Raw genomic sequence first — 25,212 nt, 5'->3', positions numbered from 1 at the left:
GATACCCAGACCCTGAAGTTGTCTGGTTCAAAGATGACCAGTCAATCCGGGAGTCCCGCCACTTCCAGATAGACTACGACGAGGATGGGAACTGCTCTTTAATCATTAGCGATGTTTGCGGGGACGACGATGCCAAGTACACCTGCAAGGCTGTCAACAGTCTCGGAGAAGCCACCTGCACAGCAGAGCTCATTGTGGAGACCATGGAGGAAGGGGAAGGGGAAGGGGAAGAAGAAGAGGAAGAGTGAAACAAAGCCAGAGAGAAGAAGCTTCTAAGGCATATTACAAAGACTATTTCTCTAAAGCTCAAAAAAATCCAAGATAGTAAAAGCACCTAGTGTGATAGATTATCTAGTTAGTCATTTGAGGGTTGATTGTTCAGCAACAGCTGTTGGTACTAGCAGCAGCTATTGATGGGCATTAACATGAACTAGTTGGCGCCTTAAGATACTAACACGGCCAGATTTCATTTTGGGAAATTACCAGTAACTTGCCTGATCTGCTGATTTTAGAAAGTAACCAAAAGAAATCTTTATCTGGGCAAAGTCATAAATTCCCTAACTGAAAGCACTCATGAAAAATAAGGCCCTGTGCTCACAGCTCAGCCCAGAAGGTCCCTGGAGATGGAGATGTGTCTCTCCCAGCTCCTAATTCCAGAGAACGGCGTCTCCTCCAGTCCTGCAGCACTTCATTCTGAAAGCAGTTGAGCCATTTTAACTTACGAGGCCCATTTGATTCCAAAGTATACTATAGACATGCAAACTTTTCATTTCTCTCCCCTGTTCCACCTGCCAGTTTTGCTGGCTCTGAACTTGCCATGAGTTTAAGCACTAAGGACATGACGCTTCTTAGATTCTGAAGACCGGTTCCCTGCTTCGTGGATGGCTGGCTTCCATAGGAAAATAGAATCTCTTTTCTTCCAAAATCAGTAGGAAATCTAAACTTATCCCCTCTTTGCAGATGTCTAGCAGCTTCAGACATTTTTGTAAGAACCCGTGAAAAAAAAAAATCCTTGCTAATGTGCTTTTCTTCTGAAACCAGGATTCATATTTGTGCTGTTACAGAATATCAGCTCTGCATGTGTGGTAAAGATGTTTGTGTTTGAATGTATGAAAAACCAGTTTGCTGAAAAGTGAGTCTTAATTATTTATCGGCCACTATGAAACAGATTTCAACTGATGAAGGGCTGTAGAACTGCACGTCCTTTGGAATCTCCTTCAGGGCAGTCTGACTTTAACACACCTTCCATTCTAAACACTCGCCAGAGAACCCTACCTACCTTATGGGGTTCCACAATGTTTTCTTCTTGAATGTGCATCAGTCAGGCCTTGCCCCCAGCCTTCAAATGTATCCATAGACCTGATAAATGCACTCAGACTTGCATCTTTAGGACTTTTTCTTTCACTATATTGGCACTTAAATTTTTCTTTATAAACTTTTTGAAGGTCATAAACAAAGACTATAAACCGATATACCTAATACATTTCTCTGCGTGTGTGTAACATTCCAAATACTTTTTCTTTTCCACTGTTTGTAAAGTGCAGCAATTTCATATTTCAAGGGACTTTTTGATAGTTCCTCGAGAACCAATTTGAAATGACTTCAGTGCAACCCTACACAGTATCAACTTTAGAACTTTGATATTAGTCTTATGTTACCTTTCATTCTATTTTTATCTGCTTTTTGCTGCTAGTTTCAAATTTGCCAGTATTTTTCTTTTTGCTTTTTAAGCAGTTAAACAATTTTTTTCATAATAGCCACAGTATTACCACAGTTTATAATAAAGGGTTTTAAAATTTGATTTAGAGCATTTGAAGCTTTTCTTCACTTAGTTGTGTTTAGACTATAATCTTTGTGTGCATGTGTGTTGTCATGTGTGTGCCCATGTGTGGTGTGTGTGTTTGCTACAGGTTTTTAAAGTCTTGAAATTGTGTTAATGTTCTCCCAGTTTATTATGCCATCAGAATGGTAAATGAGAACACTACAACTGTAGTTAGCTCACAGTTTTTAAATAAAGGATACCACAGTGCATGGTGTTTGTTCAATCTCTGCAGCCTTCTCTTTCTTGCCATGCCACCCCCTGGAGACTACCCAAAGTGATCCTGGAAATGACAAACAAATCCTGTGCTGCATGAATGGCTTAGATGGTTGTGCTTCGCTAAGGAATACAACGACTTACGTAGATCTTGTTCACACGAGGTAGCCTAATTTGCACATTTTGTGCAAAATCTCTCTTGAGCATCCCCAGTTTGATTCAGTTACATTCTACAGATAAATTCCATGGACATTCGATATCTATCGAATCCTCATAATGCTAAAATCTTTATGACATTTTGGCATGTGACAAATCATCATTATTATTATCAGTATTATCAACTAGGGCTTGGTTTGCATTTGTAATTTTGGTGCAGTTTGTTATTGGCAACCAAGTGCTTTCTTTCCGTGTCTTGATATTTAAACATTTGTTAGGAGGAAATTCCTGATAACGCTCCTGCTCTATTGAAATCTGTTATCAGATGGTGAGCCCCTTATGTCTTGAGTGTTCAAACAATATTATAGATATTCTAGAAAGAATCAAGGCATGCTAATAAATGCTGGATTAGATGATTCTATGATTCCACAATGTAGCCTAGAGGGAAATAATCCATTGTCCAATTAATATTTAATTTTTTTTCATTTTTTTAAGGCAACCACAATCCACAAATGTTCCTAGTGTGGAAATTACTATTTTTAAAGAAGAGGACTTTTTATTCCTTGCTAGGGAAAAATTGACTAAATATATTCTGCACCAGGAAAAAAAAAGTACATTTTCTCCCATTCTATTTTCATCCCAAACACATAAAAAGTCATTGGTTGTTGTTTACATTGCAGAACTTCATATTAAATGATATTTCTATGTATACTTAAAGACATGATGACTATTGTCAGCTCTAATTTATATAGTCGCTTTTTCTTTTAATCAAAGTGTTTGAGTTTTACTTTTTTTTTTCAAGATTTTATTTATTTATTTGACACAGAGAGAGACACAGTGAGAGAGGGAACATAAGCAGGGGGAGTGAGAGAGGGAAAGCAGGCTTCCCGCGGAGCAGGGAGCCCGATGCGGGGCTCGATCCCAGGACGCTGGGATCATGACCTGAGCGGAAGGCAGACGCTTAACGACTGAGCCACCCAGGTGCCCCTGAGTTTTACTTTTCACATCTTACTGGCTTTTAATAAATCGATGCTAATAAGTATCAAGGAGATGAAGGATAACTGAATTCTAAGGAAACTCAATTCTCCAATCTTCAAGAAAACACAAGTAATACTACTTTCTTTACCCTTTAGGAACTCCTTCTCTGCATTTTGAAAGGTAGGCTAACATCTGTGCCAGTCCTTACTGAGGCTCTTTGCCCCCTGGCACAGCATTGTGGGCCCTTGGCTCGATGGGGCTGTGACTAGTCCTGGTCAGTGAGCTGTGAGTAGAAGTGATGGGCGTCCCCTTGGCCAGAGTGCTTAAGTACTAATGCAAGACTCCCCACTCTGCGTCTGCCTTTGGCTCGGGTCATGATCCCATGGTCCTGGGATCAAGCCCCACATCGGGCTCCCTGCTCCGCGGGAAGCCTGCTTCTCCCTCTCCCACTCCCCCTGCTTGTGTTCCCTCTCTCGCTGTGTCTCTCTCAAATAAATAAATAAAATCTTAAAAAAAAAAAAAAGGGGGGAAAGAAACAACCAGCTAGGACAACAATCTCGAGTGTTTTTGGAACCTGGAGCCACCTGAGTTAGGGGAGCATCCAATGGGGCCATCTGAGATAGATGCAGAGAGACAGATTCACTAGGGCAGGATTTCCTTGACAGTGACCCAAAAGGGTGGTGGGAGGGGCCACTGTGACAACTACAATCATTTATCTTCAGTGGCTTTGAGCACTGGAACTGGAAATGCCCAGGAGACCTACAGTGTTTGGAGACAACCTTAAATTTCTAACTGCTGCTTGTTTGAAATCTTAGCCTGCAGGCCTTGCCATGTTCCAAATGCTGACATTCTGCAGGGAGGGCTTCATGTCAGAGACAGTCACCCCAGTGGTGACCACATGGAAGTGTACCATAAATCCTCACATTATTAGATTCTGGGACTAGAGTCCTTCTAGTTGGAGATAACTAAGGAAGAAGAAAATTATAAATTAACCTGTCAATTTGGTCATTCCCACTTACTAGCTTCTTTTGGGCAGACATGAGTAGCCTCCAACAGTTAAGAGATAGGTGGAGTTATAGGACTCCTCCACAACTTTATTCCAGATGCTATGTTAAAGTGAAAGATAGCCTCAGGCCAAATTCGTCAAACATTCATTAGCAAGTAGTCATACAACCTATTCCGTAAGGTCCATGAATCCCAGATCTCTCTCCAGAAAGCACCCAACCTGTTCATTGAAGACAAATGCTGCAGGATACGAGGGTAGGATTTAGCTAACCTGCTTAATCAGTCAAGGGGACTCAGTTTCAGCTGTACCTCTCACTTGTGCTTGTGCTTCAGTTTCCTCATCTGTGAAATTAGAGTAATAGCGCCTCCCTCATAGTTTTTATAAAAATTAAATGAGCTCAGGATGCCTGGGTGGCCCAGTCAGTTAAGCAGCTGATTTTTTTTTATTAAAAATATAATGTATTATTTGTTTCAGGGGTACAGGCCTGTGTGATTTTTTTTAAAGATTTTATTTATTTATTTGAGAGATAGAGTACAAGCAGGAGAGAGACGCAGAAGCAGACTCCCCACTGAGCAGGGAGCCCGATGCGGAGCCTGCTGCGGGGCTCGATGTGGGGCTCCATGCCAGGCTCCATGCAGGACTCGATCCCAGCACACTGGGATCATGACCTGAGCCGAAGGCAGATGCTTAACCGACTGAGCCACCCAGGTGCTCCTAAGCGTCTGATTCTTGATTTCAGCTCAAGTCATGATCTCAGGGTCATGAGATCAAGCCCCGTGTCGGCTGGGTGCTGGGCATGGAGCCTGCTTAGGATTCTCTCTCTGCCTCTCCCCACCCCACGCATGCACACACGTGCTCACTCTCTCTCAAAAATAAAAATAGATGATTTTTTTTAAGTAGGCTCCATGACTGGTGTGGAACACAATGCAGGGCTTGAACTCTGACCCTGAGATCAAGACCTAAACTGAAATCAAGAGTCAGATGCTTAACTGACTGAGCCACCCAGACACCCTGAAAAAAATTTAAAAAAAAATAAATTAAATGAGCTCATGCACATTACCTGATCCTGACAGTAAGCCCCTATTCTTCTGGCACTGAAAGATACTAACATGTGTCAGAAACACCCTCTACTCTCAAGGAAGTGATTATACTTCTGCAGAAACAAAATACATATGTAAAAAGTTATATACTAACGAAAGACGAAAAGAACTATTTAAGTTCACCCACCTCCCAGAAAAGGATCTTTGAATCTGAAAGTGCCCATGCAATTGTACAAAAAATAATTGCTGTGAGTTTAGGAAATGCTACAACTGCCCACTTCTTCTAAGGGAAAGTTTTAACTCCCAACTGCTACTCTCCTCTTTATAGTCACAAGAGAAAAGCTCATCTGACCTTATGAATCTATTTTGCAATTTCTCAGACTTCGCTTGGCTTTAATTGCACTATACCTTTATCCCAAAGAGTTCCCTAATTTTTTTTTTATCTTTGATCTATTTGCCATTTAAGTAACATTAACTCCTATGAAAAAAAACATTGTGAAGACCACCAGCTCTATACACAAGTACAGTTGGGGTGGGGGGAAGCATGTGGCAAAATAACTACAATCTGATTTACTAATTGAGGAGTATGTTATGGATATACACACAGACTCATAATTACCAAAAAAATCTTAACTTCACTTTCTTTTTTTTTTTTGATGTAAGAATAATTTTTATTTTTGGTGGTATCTTCCAGGTTATAGAGCACTCCTACAATAGCTCATTTGATTTTTTTTTATCATTTGATTTTTTTTCATCATGATAAGTATACTCTTTAATCTCCATCCCTTATGTTCCTTACCCCCCCCATCCACTTCCCCTCTGGTAACCATCAGTTTGTTCTCTATGGTTAAGAGTCTTGTTCCTTTTTTTTTTCCTTTGCTCATTTGTTTTTTTCCTTAAATTCTACATATGAGTGACATCATACAGTATTTGTCTTTCTCTGACTTATTTCACTTAGTAGTATACTCTCTAGCTCTCTCCATGTTGTTGCAAATGGCAAGATTTCATTCTTTTTATGGCTGAGTAATATTGCAGTATGTGTGTGTGTGTGTGTGTGTGTGTGTGTGTGTGTGTGTTTATATAAAATATCTTCTTTATCCATTCATCTGTCAATGGACACTTGGGCTGCTTCCATAGTTTGACCATTGTAAATAATGTTACAATACACAGAGGTGCATGTATCCTTTTGAATTAATGTTTTTGTATTTTTGGGGTAAATACCCAATACTGCAATTCCTGGACTACAGGGTAGTTCTGTTTGTAATTCCTTGAGGAACCTCCATACTATTTTCTTCAGTGGCTGCACCGGTTTGCATTCCCACCAACAGTGCAGGAGGGTTCCTTTCTCTCCACATCCTCACCAATGCTTCCTTCTAGGATGGATACTACATAATAATAAAGGGGACAATCCAACGAGAGTATATAATATTTGTAAATATTTATGCACCCAAGATAGGGGCACCCAAATACACAAAACAGTTAATAACAAACATAAGAGAAATAGTCATTACTAATATAATAATGGGGGACTTTAACGCCCCACTTAAATCGATGGACAGATCATCCAAACAGAAAATCAACAAGAAAATATTGGCTTTGAATGACACACTGGACCAGATGTATTTAACAAACATATTCAGAACATTCCATCCTGAAACAGCAGAATACACATTCTTTTCAAGTGCACACAGAACATTCTCCAGAATAGATCACATATTAGGCCACAAAACAAGTGTCAACAAAATAAAAAAAGTTGAAGTCATTGCACGCATCTTTTCGGACCACAACACTATGAAACTAGAAATCAACCACAAGAAAAAAATCCATAAAGAGCATAAATACATGGAGGTTAAATAACATGGTATTAAACAATGAATGGATCAACCAAAAAATCAAAAAAGAAATAAAAAATTACATGAAAACAAATGGAAATGAAAACACAACAGTCCAAAATCTTTGGGATGCAGCAAAAGTGGTTCCAAGAGGAAAGTCTGTAGCAACGCAGGCCTACCTCAAGGAGAAAAATATCAAATAAACAACCTAACTTTACACCTAAAGGAGCTAGAAAAAGAAGAAGCAAACAAAACCCAAAACCAGCAGAATAAGGAAATAATAAAACTTAGAGCAGAAATAAATAATATAGGAAAAAAATGACATAAAAACTAAAAAAACAAAACAAAACAATAGAGATCAATGAAACCAGGAGCTGGTTCTTTGAAAAGATCAATGAAATTGATAAACCTCTAGCAAGATTCATTTAAAAAGAGAGAGGGGGCGCCTGGGTGGCATATGCCTTCCGCTCGGGTCATGATCCCGGGGTCCTGGGATCAAGCCCGGCATTGGGCTCCCTGCTTGGTGGGAAGCCTGCTTCTCCCTCTCCCACTCCCCCTGCTGGTGTTCCCTCTCTCGCTGTGTCTCTCTCTGTCAAATAAATAAAAATCTTAAAAAAAAAAAAGTGGATTTAAAAAATAATAATAAAATAGAGAGAACCCAAATAAACAAATCACTAATGAAAGAGGAGAAATAACAACCAACACCAGAAATGCAAACAATTATAACAGAATATTATGAAAGTCTATATTACAACAAATTGGACAACTCAGAAGAGATGGATAAATTCCTAATTTTTAATTAATATTTACAAAAGCTAATTCACATTGACTTGTTCCTGACTACATATTAACCACAGAACAAAGAGTGCTCTGCTAGGCAGTCCCAGGAAGTGGCTGGGTAGTTATCTTTTTTTTTTTAATTGTCTAGAAAGCTCAAAACAGAGGGTCCTATTTTCTGGAGAAGCAGAATACCAAGGGCTTAGAAAATGAGAAGCTACCATGGCAGAAGTGGAGGCTACACAGGACCTACTGAAAATAAGCAGTCACTCTGCTTGCTCTCTTTGGAACCCATGCTAAACTGAGAGTAAAGGAATAATTTTTTTAAAGCCATAAGCCCTTCAAAGACAAATATGGGAGAAGACAGATGAAAAATACTAGACTTTTGGAAGACAGAAGGTAAAGAAATGAATGGGTAACTGACTTAGAACACAGAAGCTGAAACCTGACTTCCTGTAGAGAGGGGAAACAATAGGAGGCAGGTCAGCTTTGCCCTGAAGAAACCCTAAAAGTTTAAACACTGGAGGAACCAGGTACTTATGAAGGGGATCCTTAAAGGGAATGTAAGGTATCAACTCACAGATGCCAACCAAGGTCATTTAGGTCAAAGCAGGTCAAAAATCCAACTAGGAGATCAAGACAGAAGTGGGATGGAATAGGTAGGAATTAGGACAGACCAAGGTCCAGAGTCCAGGAAATCGGTCTGAACACATACATTCATAATATCCATAAAGTGCAGAAAAGAGCCTGGTCCTAGAAAGGCATTTGCTCGCTCCAGCAGTTTTAAAGACATAAACTTTTTCACACTGGTTGTCCAAGAAGCCAAATTGTTTAGACTTTCAATAATGAGCCTTCTTAATGGATGTCTTACATTCATTTATTTAAAATAAAAGCTCAGTTAACTAATTTCCATTTAATCCAACTTGCCCAACTTAACCACAATTTTCATTCCTCTGTAAAATAAATTAACTGATGCCCACATACTTCTAAGTGTAGTCAACTGGGTTTGTTCTTAAACTTATTTATTCCAGTTGTAACTGTAATTACATAATTTAATTATTATATAAGCCAACAAAAATTGAGTGATAAAGGGAAAAATAGTTGTTTCTATGGAAACTGAATGAAGATTAGTGGCCATACATGGCAGATTGAACACTTGGCATTTATTTCCTGTCTTCCAAAACCTCACTAATATGAAAGTAAAAGGACAAAGGCATGAACCCACACGGGCAAAAACAGAGAGAGGTGATATGGCAGACTTGAGTGTTGACAAAATTGGGGGATAGACTAACTGGTAACTAATTTTGTTCTTTTTCCACTCTGCAAGTGGGTGCAGGAGAGAAAGCCTCAAAGAGCAAGCTGAGTCCTACCAAAGAACTAGGCAAAAGTAGAGGGATTAGACCAACTGTCTCCCATCTCCTCCTCTAACCCATATGGCCCTCTGACAGTCCCTTTCCCAACCCTGGCAGGAAAGGGGATCTTCTGAAGTTAGACTAGAGAGGCCATGGACTGGTGGACAACAGGTCCAAGTGAGATGGAAGTGAGGCAACTCAGAAAACACAGGGCTCAGGGAAAAGCTACACACTACACCTCAGGACTCCAGCCCTCTCCCCTGTGTGGCTGCCAGAACTCTGCCAAGCAGGAGCAGTTATGTAATTTGCAGGGCCGAGGGCAAAATAAAAATGTGGGGCCTTTGTCTAAAAAAAAAAAAAAAAAAGAGAGAGAAGGAAAAAAAGTAGTAAGAATTTCAAGACAGTGACAGCAGGGCAGTAAAATAAGTATGAGGTCCTGTCAGTGAGGGGCCCTGTGTGACTGCACAAGTGTGCACCTTTGAAGCCAGCCCTGCTGCAGGGTACTCCTGCACAGGCAAGAGGTTGGAGCATTTTTCTTGAAAAATTGGACAGCACAGAGAAATAACCCACACATGCTGTCATGCAGGAATTTCTCAATAAAACATCCCAATTTTCATCAAATTATCAGTGTTGGTATATTATGACTGAGGGTGATTTTTCTGCACAAAGAAAGATTACTTGGAAACCATTCTGGGTTTTTTGTTTTTGTTTTTTAAGTAAGCTCTATGCCCAGTGTGGGGCCTGAACTCACGGACCCGAGATCAAGAGTTGCATGCTCTACCAACTGAATCAACCAGGCACCCCATTCTGTTTTTTTTTTTAATTAATATTTGACCTATTAATGTGACAAATTTTAAAACCTAGTTCTTCCTTAAACTATTAAATTCAGTTTCCAGATCTGATTTGGTAGATTTATAGATTTACTAAGATGTAATACTCACTTTTTTTTTTTAAACCTTTGACCTCCTTTACCCATTTCCCCCATCCCCCACCCTCACCTCTGGCAACCACCACTCTGTTCTCTGTATCTATGAGGTTGTCTTTTTTTTTTCCTTCAAGATTCCAAATATAAGAGAAATCATTCAGTATTTGTCTTTCTCTGTCTGACTTATTTCACTTAGCATAATGCCCTTGAGGTCTATCCACTTGTTGCAAATAGCAAGAATTCATTCATTTTTATGATGGAATAATATTCTGTTATTTATCCATAAAATAATTTCTTCATCTTCATCTATTCAACCATCAGTGGACACTTAGGTTGTTTTCACAGCTTGGCTATCATGAATAGTGCTGTAATGAACATAGTGTGCATAGATCTTTTCAAGTTAGTGTTTTTATTTTCTTCAGATAAATACCCAGAATTGGATTTGCTGGATCATATAGTTTAAATTTTTTGAGGAACCTCAAAAAATTTTTCCACAGTGGCTGCACCAATTTCCATTCCACCAATAGTACACAGGGTTCCCTTTTCTTCATATCCTTCCCAACACTTATTTCTTGTCTTTTTGATAGCAGCCATTCTAAGAGATATGAGGTGAAATCTCACTATGGTTTTGCTTTGCATTTACCTGATGATTAATAATGTTGAGCTTCTTTTCATGTACGTATTGGCTATCTGTATGTCTTTTTTGGATAGTAACCCCTTACCAGATATATGATTTGCAAATATTTTCTCTCATTCAGTAGATTGTCTTTTTATTTAGTTGATGTTTTCCTTGGCTGAGCAGAAGCTCTTTAGTTTAATGTAAACCCATTTATTTATTTTTGCTTTTGTTTTGGTGTCAGATTCAAAAAAATTATTGTTTTGGTAATACCTATGTCAAGGAGCTTACAGCCTATGTTTTTTTTTTCTAGTTTTATGGTTTCAAGTCTTATGTTCAACAGTCCTTAATCCATTTTGAGTTAATTTTTGTGTGTTGTGTAAGCCAGTGGTCTAATTTCATCCTTTGTCTGTGGCAGTCCAGTTTTCCCAACACCATTTATTGAATTTTATTTCTTTTTCTTGCCTAATTGCTCTGACAAGAGCTTCCAATACTATGTTGAATACAAGTGGAAAGAGTGGGCATCCTTGTCTTGTTCTCAATCTTACAAAAAAAGCTTTCAGCTTTTCACCGTTGAGAATGATTTTAGCTGTGGGCTTGTCATATTTGGCCTTTATTATATTGCAGTAACTTCTCCTATACCCACTTCACTGAGTTATCATAAATGGATGTTGAATTTCATTAAATGTTTTTTTCTACATCCATTGAAATGATTATGATTTTTACCCTGCATTTTATTAATATGGTGTATTACATTGACTGATTTGTGGATATGAACCAGGCTTACAGCCCTGAACAAAGCCCAGTTGGGGGGAACACTATCTTCTCAGCTGACTGAGGATGCTTTTTAACCAGACTTCAGTGGGGCATAAGCCTGGAACTATAAGACACCCTGGTGATATTTCTTGTGACTGATGATCAAGTTAAGTCCCTTTCTGTACTCACTATGTTTCCAACTCCAAAATCCAGTTTTTGGGCTTAAGTCCTAAATGTTCCTTTATTTCTGAAAGTCTGTACCACCTAAAAGATGATAGCTTACTTCTTTCATGACTTCAATGGTTTTACATTCTTTACTTCTCCTTAGATATCTAAATCTTTCCCATCTACCTATATGGATACTCATAGCCAGTATTTTGAATCCTGAGGAGTCTTCAGGGTATTGAAACCTTTCTCAATTTGGCAAATCCCAGAATGTTTTCTTTCTGGTAGGGCCACACTGCTATAGACATTAAAATTATATCCTACTGAATTCCACATATCATGGACTTGTCTGATCATTCTAAAGTTATTCTAGTGACTAAGCACTTTACAGGAAGGCCCACATTAAACAGGCCCCACCTAGACACAAACTTGTTTTTAGTACCTCACTCTTAAATACAGACAAACAACCAAATACCATCAACCATTTGAGGTAAGTCTCTAACAAAAAAGACAGGACAACAAACATTAAAAAGGACTTAAAAAAAATAAAGACAATACAGGAAGAGAAAAAAACAGTAATTAATATCTTCAAAAAATACAAGAAAACATCACATCCAAAGCACAAAGACAGGATGCTATTAATATTTTTTTTTTAAATTAAGACATCTAGGTAAGACGATGGAGTAGGAAAATCCTCACTCACCTTGGCCCATGGATACAACGAGGGAACACCAACATCAGTGTAAGTAACCCAGAAAATGACCCAAAGACTGACAGAACATACTCTCCACAGCTAAATGTAGAGAAGAGGTCACACTGAAGAGGGCAGGAAGGATGGAGACATGGTCAGGAGCTAAAAAAACCCTTGGGAGTATCCATGGAAGGGAGGGATGCAGCCAACTGGAGAGGGAAAAGAAACAGACCCTCATACCAAGCACCCCAGGCATGAAGAAACTGCATGGGGAAGACAACTCCCCATAACATTTGGCTTTGAAAATCAGAGGGGCCTAATTTCGCAAGTTCTTACAATCAGCTTAACACTTAGAACTATAAAAATCAACAGGCTGAGCTCTGGGAGACCATGGAGAGCTATAGGAAACTGAGTCCCCATCCTTAAAGAGACAGCATAACAAACAGCCCCAAGGAGATAGAGCAGAGAAAGAGCAGTTTGAAAAATGCCTGGGGTATTCCGGGAGGAGATATATTTATTAATCTCAGAGCATATCCTGGAGGGGCAGGGATCCTTAGGAGACTTCTCCAGTAACAAAAGAGCTGTTGGGTACCATTTCCCCCTGCCAACCCCCAGCCTAGACACATGGACACCTGCAGGAACCAACACAGTGCCAACACTCTCCACCTAACTGGCTAACAGTGCCCCTGCCCCCATATTCTCTGTGGACAGGCCCCCTCTCACCAGGCCTCAGCTCCAGGACCCCTCTCCCAACAAATCTTGCTAACACTGCACAGACACCCAGCCCTGGCATTCTCCTGCAGATCTGCCCCCTCCAATATGCCCTGGCAGGAACCCACCCAAAACAGTGCCACAAGCCCAGCATTGTGCAAGCAGCCCTGATAAGGGCCAGCACCACTCCAAAGTGACTCCTGCCCCAGGGACAGGGGCAGATAACCACATAGACAAATTTGACTACAGCCCCAGCAGTGAGCTGAAAGAAGACATCTGGTCTGATTACAGGCCCAGCCCACCAAAGAAAGTTTCTCAAGGGACAGCAAAGAGAAGGCACCCTGCAGTTCCTGGCTACCACATCTCTGGCAAACACATGATCTGATTCTTTTTTTTTTTTTTTTTTTTACATGCTCTGATTCAATTCAAGCCCAAGGCAGCCCTATATTGGCTCACTAACAACACAGGGACCAAATCCTGCCTACAACAGGCAAAGAGAGCCATCACTGAAGACGGAACTGAAGGCAAAAGCTCAGCCACAACAGTAGGGTGCACACAACACACATAGGAAATACCCCTGAAGCTCCAGGTTCTGGTGAACACGGGACATTGCACTGCAGGGTACTACAGGACCTCTTCTTCACAAGGCCACTACTTTCAAGTGCAGGAAACATAGCTGACTTTCCTAACAGAGAGAAACAGAGTTAGAAAAAAAAGAGGATACAGAGGAATATGTCCCAAATGAAAGAACAGAAAAAAAGCACGGCAAGAGAGCTAAACAAAATGGAGATAAGTAATATGTGTGATAGAGATTTTAAAGTAATGGTCATCAAGATATTCACTGGACTTAAGAAAAGAGTGGAGGACCTCAGTGAGACCCTCAACGAAGGGAAAACATAAAGAACAAATCAGAGATGAGGAACTCAATAATTGAAATTAAAAATACATGAGACGGGGTAGATAGTAGACTAGAGGAAGAAGAAGAACAGATCAGCAATCTGGAGGACAGAGTAATGCAAAGCAGTCAAGTTGAACAGGAGAGAGAAAAAATAATAAAAAATGAAATAGACTCAGGGAACTAAGTGACACCCCCAGGTATAATAACATTTGCATTATAGGGATCCCAGAAGGAGAAGAGAGAGAGAAAAGGGGGAAGAAAGTTTATTTGCAGAAATAATAGCTGAAAACTTCCTGAAACTGGAATCTGGGGGAAGGAAACAGAAATCCAGATCCAGGAGGTACAGAGAGCCCCCAACAAAATCAACCCAAGGAGGTCCACACCAAGACACACAGTGATTAAAGTAGCAAAAAAGTAGTGATAAAGAGAGAATTTTAAAAGCAAAAGAAGACGGTTACATACAAGGGAAACCCCACAAGTTTATCAGCTGATTTTTCGCCAGAAACTTCACAGGCCAAAAGGGAGTCACATGATATATTCAAAGAGCTGAAAGAAAAAAACACCCTGCATCCAAGGATGCTCTACCCAGCAAGGCTATCATTCAGAATAGAAGGAGAGATAAAGAGTCTCCCAGACAAACAAAAGTTAAATTCATGACCACTAAACCAGCCCTATAAGCAGTGTTAAGTGGGATTTTCTGAATAGAAAGGAAAGACCATAAGAAGGAGTAAAAAAAAAAGTAGGAAGCACAAAAGAAGTAAAATTAAGTATATCTATAAAATCAGTCAAGGGATTCACAAAATAAAAGGAGGTACAGTATGACACAATATACCTAAAACATGGAGGGGAGAGGAGTAAAAATTTAATGCTTTTAGCATGGGTTCAAACTTAAGTGACCATCAAATTAATATAGACTGCTATATACATAAGAAGTTATATATCAACCTAGTGGTAACCACTAAACGAAAACTGACACTATACAAACAAACAAAACAATATAAAGAGAAAGGAATCCAAGTATATCACTAAAGAAAGCCAGCAAGCCATGAGAGAAGAGAGCAAGAGAAGAAAAAAACAGAGAAGAACTACAAAACCAACCAAAAACCAAATAACAAATGACAATTAAGTACATACCTATTAATTATTACTTTGAATTTAAATGGACTAAAAGTTCCAATCAAAAGACATAGGGTGATGGAATGGATTTTAAAAAAAAGCAAGATCCATTCATATGCTGCTTACAAGAGTCTCATTTGAGACCTAAAGACACATGAGAACTGAAAATGAAGGGGCGCGCGTGCGGGAGGGGGCGGGTGGGGAAGGATCGCAGGCGAGATCGGGAGGCGAGGCTCGCGCGCCCGCCCCCGCCCTGGCCCCCAGCGCCCACCCGGTCGGCCCAGCTCAGCCATGATCAAGGCGATCCTCATCTTCAACAACCACGGGAAGCTGCGGCTCTCCAAGTTCTACCAGCCCTACAGTGAAGATACACAACAGCAAATCATCAGGGAGACATTCCATTTGGTATCTAAGAGAGATGAAAATGTTTGTAATTTCCTAGAAGGAGGATTGTTAATTGGACGATTTGACAACAAACTGATTTATAGACATTATGCAACATTATATTTTGTCTTCTGTGTGGACTCTTCAGAAAGTGAACTTGGCATTTTAGATCTAATTCAAGTATTTGTGGAAACATTAGACAGGTGTTTTGAAAATGTCTGTGAACTGGATTTAATTTTCCATGTAGACAAGGTTCACCATTTCTTGCAGAAATGGTGATGGGGGGAATGGTATTGGAGACCAACATGAATGAGATTGTTACTCAAATTGATGCACAAAATAAACTGGAGAAATCTGAGGCTGGCTTAGCGGGAGCTCCAGCCCGTGCTGTATCAGCTGTAAAGAATATGAATCTTCCTGAGATCCCAAGAAATATTAACATTGGTGACATCGGTATAAAAGTGCCAAACCTGCCCTCTTTTAAATAAAAAATTAAAAAGGCCACTCCCAGGTAAAATCCAGGGGGAAACGTCATCTAAGTTTACCATGCAGTTGTTTACCAAAAATAGAGGAGGAGAGTCTTAACTTTTGCTCTTGGATTTAAGTCAAGGTACTGTATAAAATTTGTGTAAAATCGGTATGGAAGTTCAATGTTGCTTTTCTTGCTCAGTGATTTTGAAGAAATTGGGTAGTTCCAGTATGATATTTCTCTTTCTTTTCTAAACTGCATTCCTGTGCCCACCTAAGGCATGCCTCTATGTATTGGCTGCTACAGTATTTCAAAAAGTGTTTGAGACATTTCTTTAAATTATGTACAATCCAAAATGTTGGTGTTTGGTATGGATCACAAGTGCAGCATTCCATAATTCTTTGTTATTTGTCACAATTGTTATTTAAAGAACCAAGTATGTATTGTATGAAAACATTATGACCTTTTCCTCTTAGTTTAAATAAACTCCAAGGTAACTGGACTTCTAAAAAAAAAAAAAAAAGAACTGAAAGTGAAGGGATGGAAGAGCATTTATTATGCAAATGGGAATGAAAAGAAAGCTGGAGTAGCAATACTTACATCAGGCAAAATACACTTTAATACAAAGACTGTAACAAGAGACAAAAAAGGACATTATATAATCACAAAGAAAACAATCCAACAAGAAGATATAACGATAGTAACTATTTAGGCACCCAACATAGGAGCACCCAAATACATAAAGCAGCTAAGAACAAAAAGGAAGTACTCAATAGTAATACAATAATAGAAGGGGAATTTAACACCCCCACTTACATCAGTGGATAGATCACCCAAACAGAAAATCAGCAAGAAAACAGTGTCTTTGAATGACACACTGGACCAGATGGACTTAACAGATATATTCAGAACATTCCATCCTAAAAGAGCAGAGTACATTCTTTGCAAGTACACATGGGACATTTTCCAGAATAGATCACATATTAGGCCACAAAACAAGTCTCAGCAAAATAAAAAAGACTGCAGTCATATCATGCATCTTTTCTGATCACAACACTATGAAACTAGAAATTAACTTCAAGAAAAAAAATCTGGAAAGATCACAAATACATGGAGATCAAATATCATGCTACTGAACAATGAATGGGTCAACCAAGAAATAAAAGAGGAAATAAAAAATACATGGAGACAAATTAAAATGAAAACACAATCATCTAAAATCTTTGGGATGCAGCAAAAGTGGTTCTAAGAGGGAAGTTTATAGCAATACAGGCCTACCTCAAGAAGCAAGAAAAATCCCAAATAAAAACCTAACCTTACACCTAAAGGAACCAGGAAAAGAACAAACAAAATCCCAAACCAGCAGAAGGAAGGAAATAATAAAGATTAGAGCAGAAATAAACAAAATAGAAACTAAAAAAACTACAGAACAGATCGATGAAACCAGGAGCTGGTTCTTTGAAAAGATCAACAAAACTGATAAACCTTTAACCAGACTCATCCAAAAAAAATGCATAAATTCCTAGAAACATATAAGCCCCCCAAAACTGAATTACCAGCAATGAAATTGAATCAATAATCAAAAAACACCCAACAAACAAAAGTCCAGGACCCGATGGCTTCACAGGTGAATTGCACAAAATATTTTAAAAAGCTAATCCCCAGTCTTCTCAAACTATTCCAAAAAATAGAAGGAAAGCATCCAAATTCATTCTATGAGGCCAGCACTGCCCTGATATGAAAAGCAGATAAATAGGCTACCAAAAGAGAGAACTACAGGCCAATACCTTTGATAAACATAGATGCAAAAATCCTCAACACTTTTATTCAACATATTACCAAAAGTCTTAGCTACAGCAATCACACAACAAAAAGAAATTAAAGGCCTCCAAATTGGTAAGGAAGAAGTAAAACGTCCACTCTTTGCAGATGACATGATACTATATATAGAAAACCTTAAAGATTCCACCAAAAAAACTGCTAGAACTGATCAATGAATTCAGTAAAGTTGCAGGATACAAAATCAAAGTATAGAAGCTGTTGCATTTCTATACACTAATAAGGAAGCAGCAAAAAGCAGAATTAAGAAAATAATCCCGTTTACAATTGCACCAAAAATAAGAAAAAGCTAGAAATAAATATAACCAAGGAGGCGAAAGTCCTGTACTCTGAAAACTATAAAATACTGATGAAAGAAATTTAAGATGACACAAAGAAATGGAAAGACATTCCGTGCTCATAGATTAGAAGAACAAGTATTGTTAAAATGGCTATATTTCCCAAAACAATCTACAGATTTAATGCAATCGCGATCAAAGTACCAACAGCATTTTTCATAGAACTGGAAAAAATATCCTAAAACTTGTATAAAACCACAAAATACTGTGAAGAGCCAAAGCAATCTCAAAAAAGAAAAAAACAAAGCTAGAGGTATCACAATTCCAGATTTCAAGTTATATTACAAATGTGTCATAATCAATACAGTAGGATACTGGCACAAAAATAGACACATAGATCAATGAAAAGAATAGAATAGAAAGCCCAGAAATAAACCCACAATGTTATGGTCAATTGATCTTTGACAAAGGGGGCAAGAATATGCAATGGGAAAAAGACAGTCTCTTCAAAATGGTGGTGGGTAAACTGGACGGCTTCCAGCAAAATGAAACTGGACCACTTTCTTACACCACACATGAAAATAAACTCAAAATGAATTAAGTACCTGAAACCATAAAAACCCAAGAAGAGAGCACAGGCAGTAATTTCTCTATCAACCCTAGCAAGCAACATTTTTCTAGATATGTCTCCTGAGGCAAGGGAAACAAAAGCAGTAATAAACTATTGGGACTACATCAAAATAAAAAGCTTCTGCATAGCAAAAGAAACAACTAAAAGACAACTTATTGACTGGGAGAAGATATTTGCAAATGACATATCTGATAAAGGGTTGGTACCTAAAATATGTAAAGAACTTATACAATTCAACACACACAAAAAATCTAATTAAAAAATGGGCAGAAGACATGCACAGACATTTCTCCAAAGAAGACATACAGCTGGCCAACAGACACAAGAAAAGATTCTCAATATCACTAATCATCAGGGAAATGCGAATCAAAGCCACAGTGAGATATCACCTCACATCTGTCAGAATGGCTAAAATCAGTAACACAAGAAACAAGTGTTGGCAAGGATGTGGAGAAAAAGGAACCCTTGTGCACTGTTGGTGCGAATGCAAGTTGGTGCGACAGCCACCACTGTGAAAACGGTATGCAGGTTCCTCAAAAAAATTAAAAATAGAAATACCATATGATCCAGTAATTCTGCTGCTGGGTATTTACCCAAGAATATGAAAACACTAATTCAAAAAGATATATGCAACCCTATATGTATTGCAGCATTACTATGGATAAAGAAGATGTGGGGGGGGTGTGTGTAATGGAATATTACTCATCCATAAAAAAGAATGAAATGTTGCCCCTTGCAAGAACATGGATGGAGCTAACTGAAATAAGTCAGTCAGAGAAAAATACCATATGATTCACTCATATGAGGAATTTAAGAAACAAAATATAGGAACAAAGGGGAAAAAAAGAGACAAACCAAAAAATAGATTCTTAACTACAGAGAACAAATTCATGGTTACCAGACGGGAGGTGGGGGAGGTGGGTGAAGTAGGTGAAGGGGATTAAGACTACACTTACCATGATGAGCAGTGAGTAATGCACAGAATTGTTGAATTACTATTTTGTACACCTGAAACTAATATAACACTGTACGTTAACTACACTGGAATTAATTTTTTTAAAAAAGAGAGAGAGAGAGAGAGAATGGTACACTACAAGGCAGAAGGAAGAAAAAGCCTGGCTGCCTTTCAATTCAATGACTGTGCACAATGTCTTGTCCCCCAGTAAAAACATGGCCCAGTGAATTCCACAGATCTAACTACTCATATTTCTTTTTCCTCCTTCCTGTGGGGGCCATATGTGTTTATTTCTCATATTCCTTGTGATAGATGTCTTCCATTTCTGGCCATCCAGTTCTAAACACACTATTTGGAGGGAATTTCAAGAAAGAAGCTCACGTATAGGCAAACAGCCCCTTACCCAGGAATAAAGTCTCTAGAATTTGGGCATGTAACCCTCCAATCAGATGCTTCTAAAACCCTGACCCCGTAGTAACACAGAGAAGCAAATGGCAGTTTTGAATCTTTCAGGGGTAGTAGAGGAACCAGTAATGGCAGCATTCAATGTCCAGGGGTAGCCAGGCCAGTGACAGCTGGATAACCACCATATTCTTCTTGTGTATCGATCTGGTCTCTCTTTTTGGCTGCCTAATTTCCCATGGCTTCCTGCCCATCTTCCAAACCTCATTCATCAGCTTTTCCATTACTTTTATGAGCTATCCACTGACCTTACAATACATTCCTTTCTCTCTAATTAACCTAAGTTGGTCTCCATTGTGTAGGAACCTGGAAATGATTAGTACATTCCCCTTTGTGTAGAAGTCGCCTTTTCTATGAAAATAAAAAGATGAGGGAGAGGGTTGCCTCCTAACCAATTGCCCCTAAGTCAGGTGGCCAGCTCTAATCCAGAAGAATCCATTATTGTGACTTTGGTGGTAATCATCTTTCCTTTTCTTTATAGTTTTACCACCTATGTATATATTCCCCCCCAAAATGTCGTTTCATTTAGCCTGATTTTGAACTTTAGATGAATCATACTGTATACATTCTTTTGTGCCTTACTTCTTTCACTCAATGTTTATGGGATTCATCCAAGTTGTCAAGTAGAGCTCCAATTTGTTCATTTGCATGGCTGTAAGGTAACCCACTGTAAGAACATCTCATGACTTATTTATTCCACTGTGTGTAAGATGTTGTGTTGTATCAGTGTGGGGCTATAATAAACAAAACTGCTTTGAATATTCTGGTATACGTATTCTAGGGGCATTCAAGGGCATCTACTTGGCAGTAGAATATCAATCATGGGTTATGTGTACCTTTGACTTTCCTAGATAATGCCAAACCATTTTCTGAAGTGAACACACCAACACCACCAGCAGTCTTCAGGAGTTTCTGCTGCACGATGTTCTCGCCAACAACTGGTGGTGTCAAACTGTTTCATTTTAGCCACCCTGGAGGATGGCTCATAGTATCTCACTACAGTTATAATTTTCATTTCCCTGATTAACAGTGAAGTTGAGGATATTTGCATATGTTTATTGGTCATATTTTTTCTTTGGTAAAGTCCCTATTCAAGTCTTTTGCCCATTTTTTTCAATGTGATTATCCCTTACTGATTTGAAGGAGTTTTCATATGTTGTGAAGGCTAGTCCTTTATTAATTATGTGTGTGGTAAATATAGTCTCCCACTCTGTATTTTGTGGGGTTTTCTGTTAATTTTATGCTACCTTTTGATGAACAGAAGTTCTTTATTTTAATCTTGTCAAAGGTATCAGTCTTTTCATTTATAGTTGGTACTTTCTATATCGTGTTTTAAAATTCTCCACCTTTGAAGTCATAAAGATATTCTCCTCTATTACTTTTTAAAAGCTTTAAATGTTGTCTTTCTCATTAAGCCTATAAATGATTTTTGTGTGTGCTGTGAGGAAGGGAATTTTTTTTCCCATATGGATATCCAACTGTCCCAGCAGCATTTATTGAAAAGCCCATCTTTTCTCTACAGCATCTCTATCATACACAAAATGTCTATATATCTTTGGGTCTATTCTTAGGCTCTCTATTCTGCTCCATTAGCCTATCTGCCATTCCTATACTAATACTATACTGTCTTATTTACTATAATATATAATAATTCTTGATCTATTATAGATCAAATTCTCCCAATATCTTGATAAATTTTGGATCTTTACACTTCAATGTAAAATTTTAATTTCTTTATCAAGTTCCACAAAAACTAAAATGAACAAACAACAACCACCTGATGAAATTCTGATTTGCGATCACATGCAATTTATAAATTAATTTAGGGAGAACTATCACCTTTACCATACGGAGTCTTTCAATTAATGTCTTGTAACAGCACTCCAACCAGTTTTAAGGGTTAACTTGCTTCCAGCTTATGCACTTCTTGCTTGCTGACCTAAGTCCCTTGGTCTGTAGCAGAACTAACTTACTTTCCTCGAGTTTTGCAGACCACTGGCCTTGAGGAGTGAAGGACCAAACTTTGCCAGATGATAAGACCTGATTACATTCTAAAGCAGCTACCACTGATGCCAGCAAGTCTGTTCAGGGTCATGTCGACTTAGAACTAACTGCCTGGGCACCTGCTTCTCCTGCAGATAGCCTCTCTCCCTTTTCTCATGCCTTCTCCTTTAAATCCCTCCAGCTTCGCCTAGACAGTGATGAATGGTCTTTGAGATGTTAGGCCACCATCTTCCCAGTTTGCCGGCTTCCTGAGTAAAGTAACCTTTCCTCTCCCACCACCACTTGTCTCAAGTATTGATTTTCAAGTGCCAAGCAGCTGAACCTGAGTTCAGAACCGGTTCTCTGTCCGGTAACAAACTCAGGATCCCTCCACTTATTTTAGGTCTTCCTTAATGTCACTCAATAATGTTTTATTCTCTACATGGAATTGGAATATTAGCACAGAGGCCATGTAATTATGTACACATGTTTAAAATTCTTATGTTTTCCTGATGAACAGAATCTTTCATCATGATTATCTCTAGTAACGCTTTTTGGTTGATATTGATAGAGATGTATTAGCTGTAGTTTCCAATTGCTGCTGTTAAAAATTTCCACAAGCTTAGTGGCTTAAAACAACACAAATATATTATTTTACAATTCTGTAGGTCAGAAGTCTGATAACAGGTCTCACTGGGCTAAAATCAGATGTTGGCAAGGCTGTATTCCTTGCTAGAGAGAAAATCCATTTCCTTACCGTTTTCCAGATTCTAGAAGCCCCTTGCCTCCTCTTCAAAGCCAGAAACATTGCATCTCTCTTTGCCTTTATTCTACAGTCACTTCCCCTTTTGACTGATTCTTTTCTGCCTCCCTCTTGTGATTACATTGAGCCCACTCAGATAATCCAAGCTAATTTCTATATTGCAAGCTCCTTGATTTAATCACACCTGCAGAATCCCTTTTGCCAAGGAAAATAACACCTTAATCTAAGCGTTTGTGTCCTCCCCAAAATTCACATGTTGAGACCCTGCTCCCTAACACCCTGGTACTTCGAGGTGGGGCCTTTGGGATGTGATTAGGAATGGGATTAGGACCCTTATAAAAGAGGCCCTAGAAATCTCCCTCGGTTAGTCTTCCAGTCCTAGCCCTGGTACTAGTGGTTGCCATCAGAGAAATCCTGGCTTTGGCTTTTGCTAACTGATCACTGTTCTAATTTCAATTTACTGTTCTTAACCATCACCAACGAAGCCCTCTCCCCACTTCCAGTTCCCACTTTGGAGATCCCTTACATTCCTGCAAATTTAATAATGGTTTAAAAATAACATCATTTTTCTCAAGTCTTTGGGGGGTTTTCTTGCTTGCCTTTTTTGGGGGGGCAACGGAATGTGGTAGACTGTATAATGGCCCCCCACAAAGATCCCTATTCTAATCCCCAGTATGTTACTTATATGGCAAAAGGGGCTGGGCAGGTGTGATGAAGTTAAGGCTCTTGCTATGGGGAAATTTATCCCAGAATATCTGGTTGAACCCAATGTAATCACAAAGGTTGTTTGTTATAAGAAAGCAGGTAGAAGTTCAGAGAGGGCAAATTGAAATGATGCAACTTGTGAGCCAAGGAATGCCAGCAACTTCTAGAAGCTGGAGGAAGTAAGGAATGGATTCCCCCTTGGAGCCTCCAGAAGGAACAGTTTTGCCTGCACCTGGTCTAAATCTAATTGATGACTCAATCTCTCCACTTCGATGTCTAATGTAAATTTCAAATTCAACACGTAAAAAACAAAATTCCTGATTTCTGCCTTCAAAATACTTTCTTCTATGAATCAGTTCTTCCAAGTTGCTCACAATGTCTCCTTTACCGCATACTCCACATATATCCACAAATCTTATCAGCTCTTTTAAAGTATGTCCAGAATTCAATTAGGTTTCCATCATCTCAGTCACAACCACTCTGGCCTAAACCAACACTATGGCCTGGATTACTGCAATAACTTCCTAACTGATAACACCTTTCACCAACTAATACAGATTTATTTTCCACCAGCTCCCTCTATATGGTCTCTGGGAGACAGAACACTCTGCCTCTCATTCAGTGCCAGGAACCCCAGTGCAAGCTCACAGACGCTCCACTTACTAGAATGGATAAATATTTTATACCACTACGTATACAGCAATTCGTTTGAGATGTGTGTGCGAAAATTAGCTGCAGGAGCCTTTTACAAATTAAAAAAAAAAAAAAATCCAGAACAAAGCAGTTAATGAGCAAGAGGGGTCAGCTGGCTGAGACAGTTTCCATAAGCCTTCCCTGTTTACCTCAGCAGACAGGTTTTCCGTTTAAGCCAACATCCTTTTGACCACTGAGGGTGGAAAGTTTCTCGCTCCACTCGGCACCTCACCCTTAGCTGACGGCCTAATCACCTCGTCCTCGTCCTGCCTTGGCAACAGGTGAGCCCACGTGGCTTCAGGCTGGAAGATGCGCTTGAACCTTCCAGACCCTCATAAATGACACTGTATCCTGGACCACACGTACGACTTTAGTCAGACAGAAAAAGGGGCAAACTTCTCGTTTACCTTCTCCACTGTACCAGTAACTTAAAATTTAAAAGGCAGGGAAGAAACCTTGGAAGACTGAACCTTCAACCTAGCTGCTGGTGCAGGAGCCGAGAGTAACCCCTGGAAAGCGTATTCCTCGCCGGACTCTGAGGTTGATGGGAAGCGATATCTGCGTCAATTACCCTGACCCAAAATGGCAGGTTATTCGATCACGCGCATAGCGATAAAGCTAGAGCCACTGGAAGAAGTAAGATGAGAAGGGAGAACGAAAGCAACATTTTCTTGCTCCATCATGGAGGCAGAGTTTATAAGGAGAAAAAAAAGTCAAGGACGATGAAGCACCCAGATGTTAAGAACCGCGGGACTACCGAGGGAGACCAAAGGAGACTCTGAACTAATCCAACATGGCGCCAGAGAGAATAACCCGGAGCGGAAAGAGGCGATGATTACCGTGATCCAAGATGGCGCTGGCGTTTGAAACAAGCCGAGAGGCGGGGAACGCCAGGAGTGTCTTTGCCCTCTTTCAAGATGGCGGCCGCCGTGGGCGCAGTCTCTGGCTCCGCCCCGCGGCCTCGGCCCCGCCTCTCCCTCGTCCCTCCCTCCGCCC

The 25,212-nt window shown here is 39.4% G+C and overlaps 1 protein-coding gene, 1 long non-coding RNA gene and 1 pseudogene across 14 annotated transcripts in view; 2 read left to right on the top strand and 1 right to left on the bottom strand.

The window, feature by feature from the left end:
- Nucleotides 1-2,049, top strand: part of MYLK (myosin light chain kinase) — a 259,025-nt gene extending 256,976 nt beyond the window's left edge. For all 13 annotated transcript variants that reach the window (XM_073894409.1, XM_073894402.1, XM_073894398.1 and 10 more), the window contains one exon: nt 1-2,049. In XM_073894409.1, coding sequence (XP_073750510.1) covers nt 1-248 — 248 coding nt within the window. In that variant the 3' untranslated portion in view covers nt 249-2,049.
- On the bottom strand, nt 1,405-25,208 carry LOC112827081 (uncharacterized). Its single transcript, XR_003209145.2, has 3 exons — nt 25,056-25,208; nt 5,236-5,328; nt 1,405-2,102 (listed from the first exon to the last, which is right to left on the bottom strand). It is a non-coding gene; the product is annotated as an uncharacterized lncRNA (long non-coding RNA).
- LOC112827070 (AP-3 complex subunit sigma-1 pseudogene) lies at nt 15,246-16,309 on the top strand (annotated as a pseudogene).
- Nucleotides 25,209-25,212: the final 4 nt, after the last annotated feature.

This window comes from Callorhinus ursinus, unplaced genomic scaffold (genome assembly GCF_003265705.2).
Source record: "Callorhinus ursinus isolate GAN/ISIS: 27379988/994484 unplaced genomic scaffold, GSC_fseal_2.0 scaffold1, whole genome shotgun sequence".
Classification (NCBI taxonomy): Eukaryota; Metazoa; Chordata; class Mammalia; order Carnivora; family Otariidae; genus Callorhinus; species Callorhinus ursinus.
The sequence above is the reverse complement of the archived record's forward strand: the minus strand, read 5'-3'. Positions and strand labels throughout refer to the sequence as shown.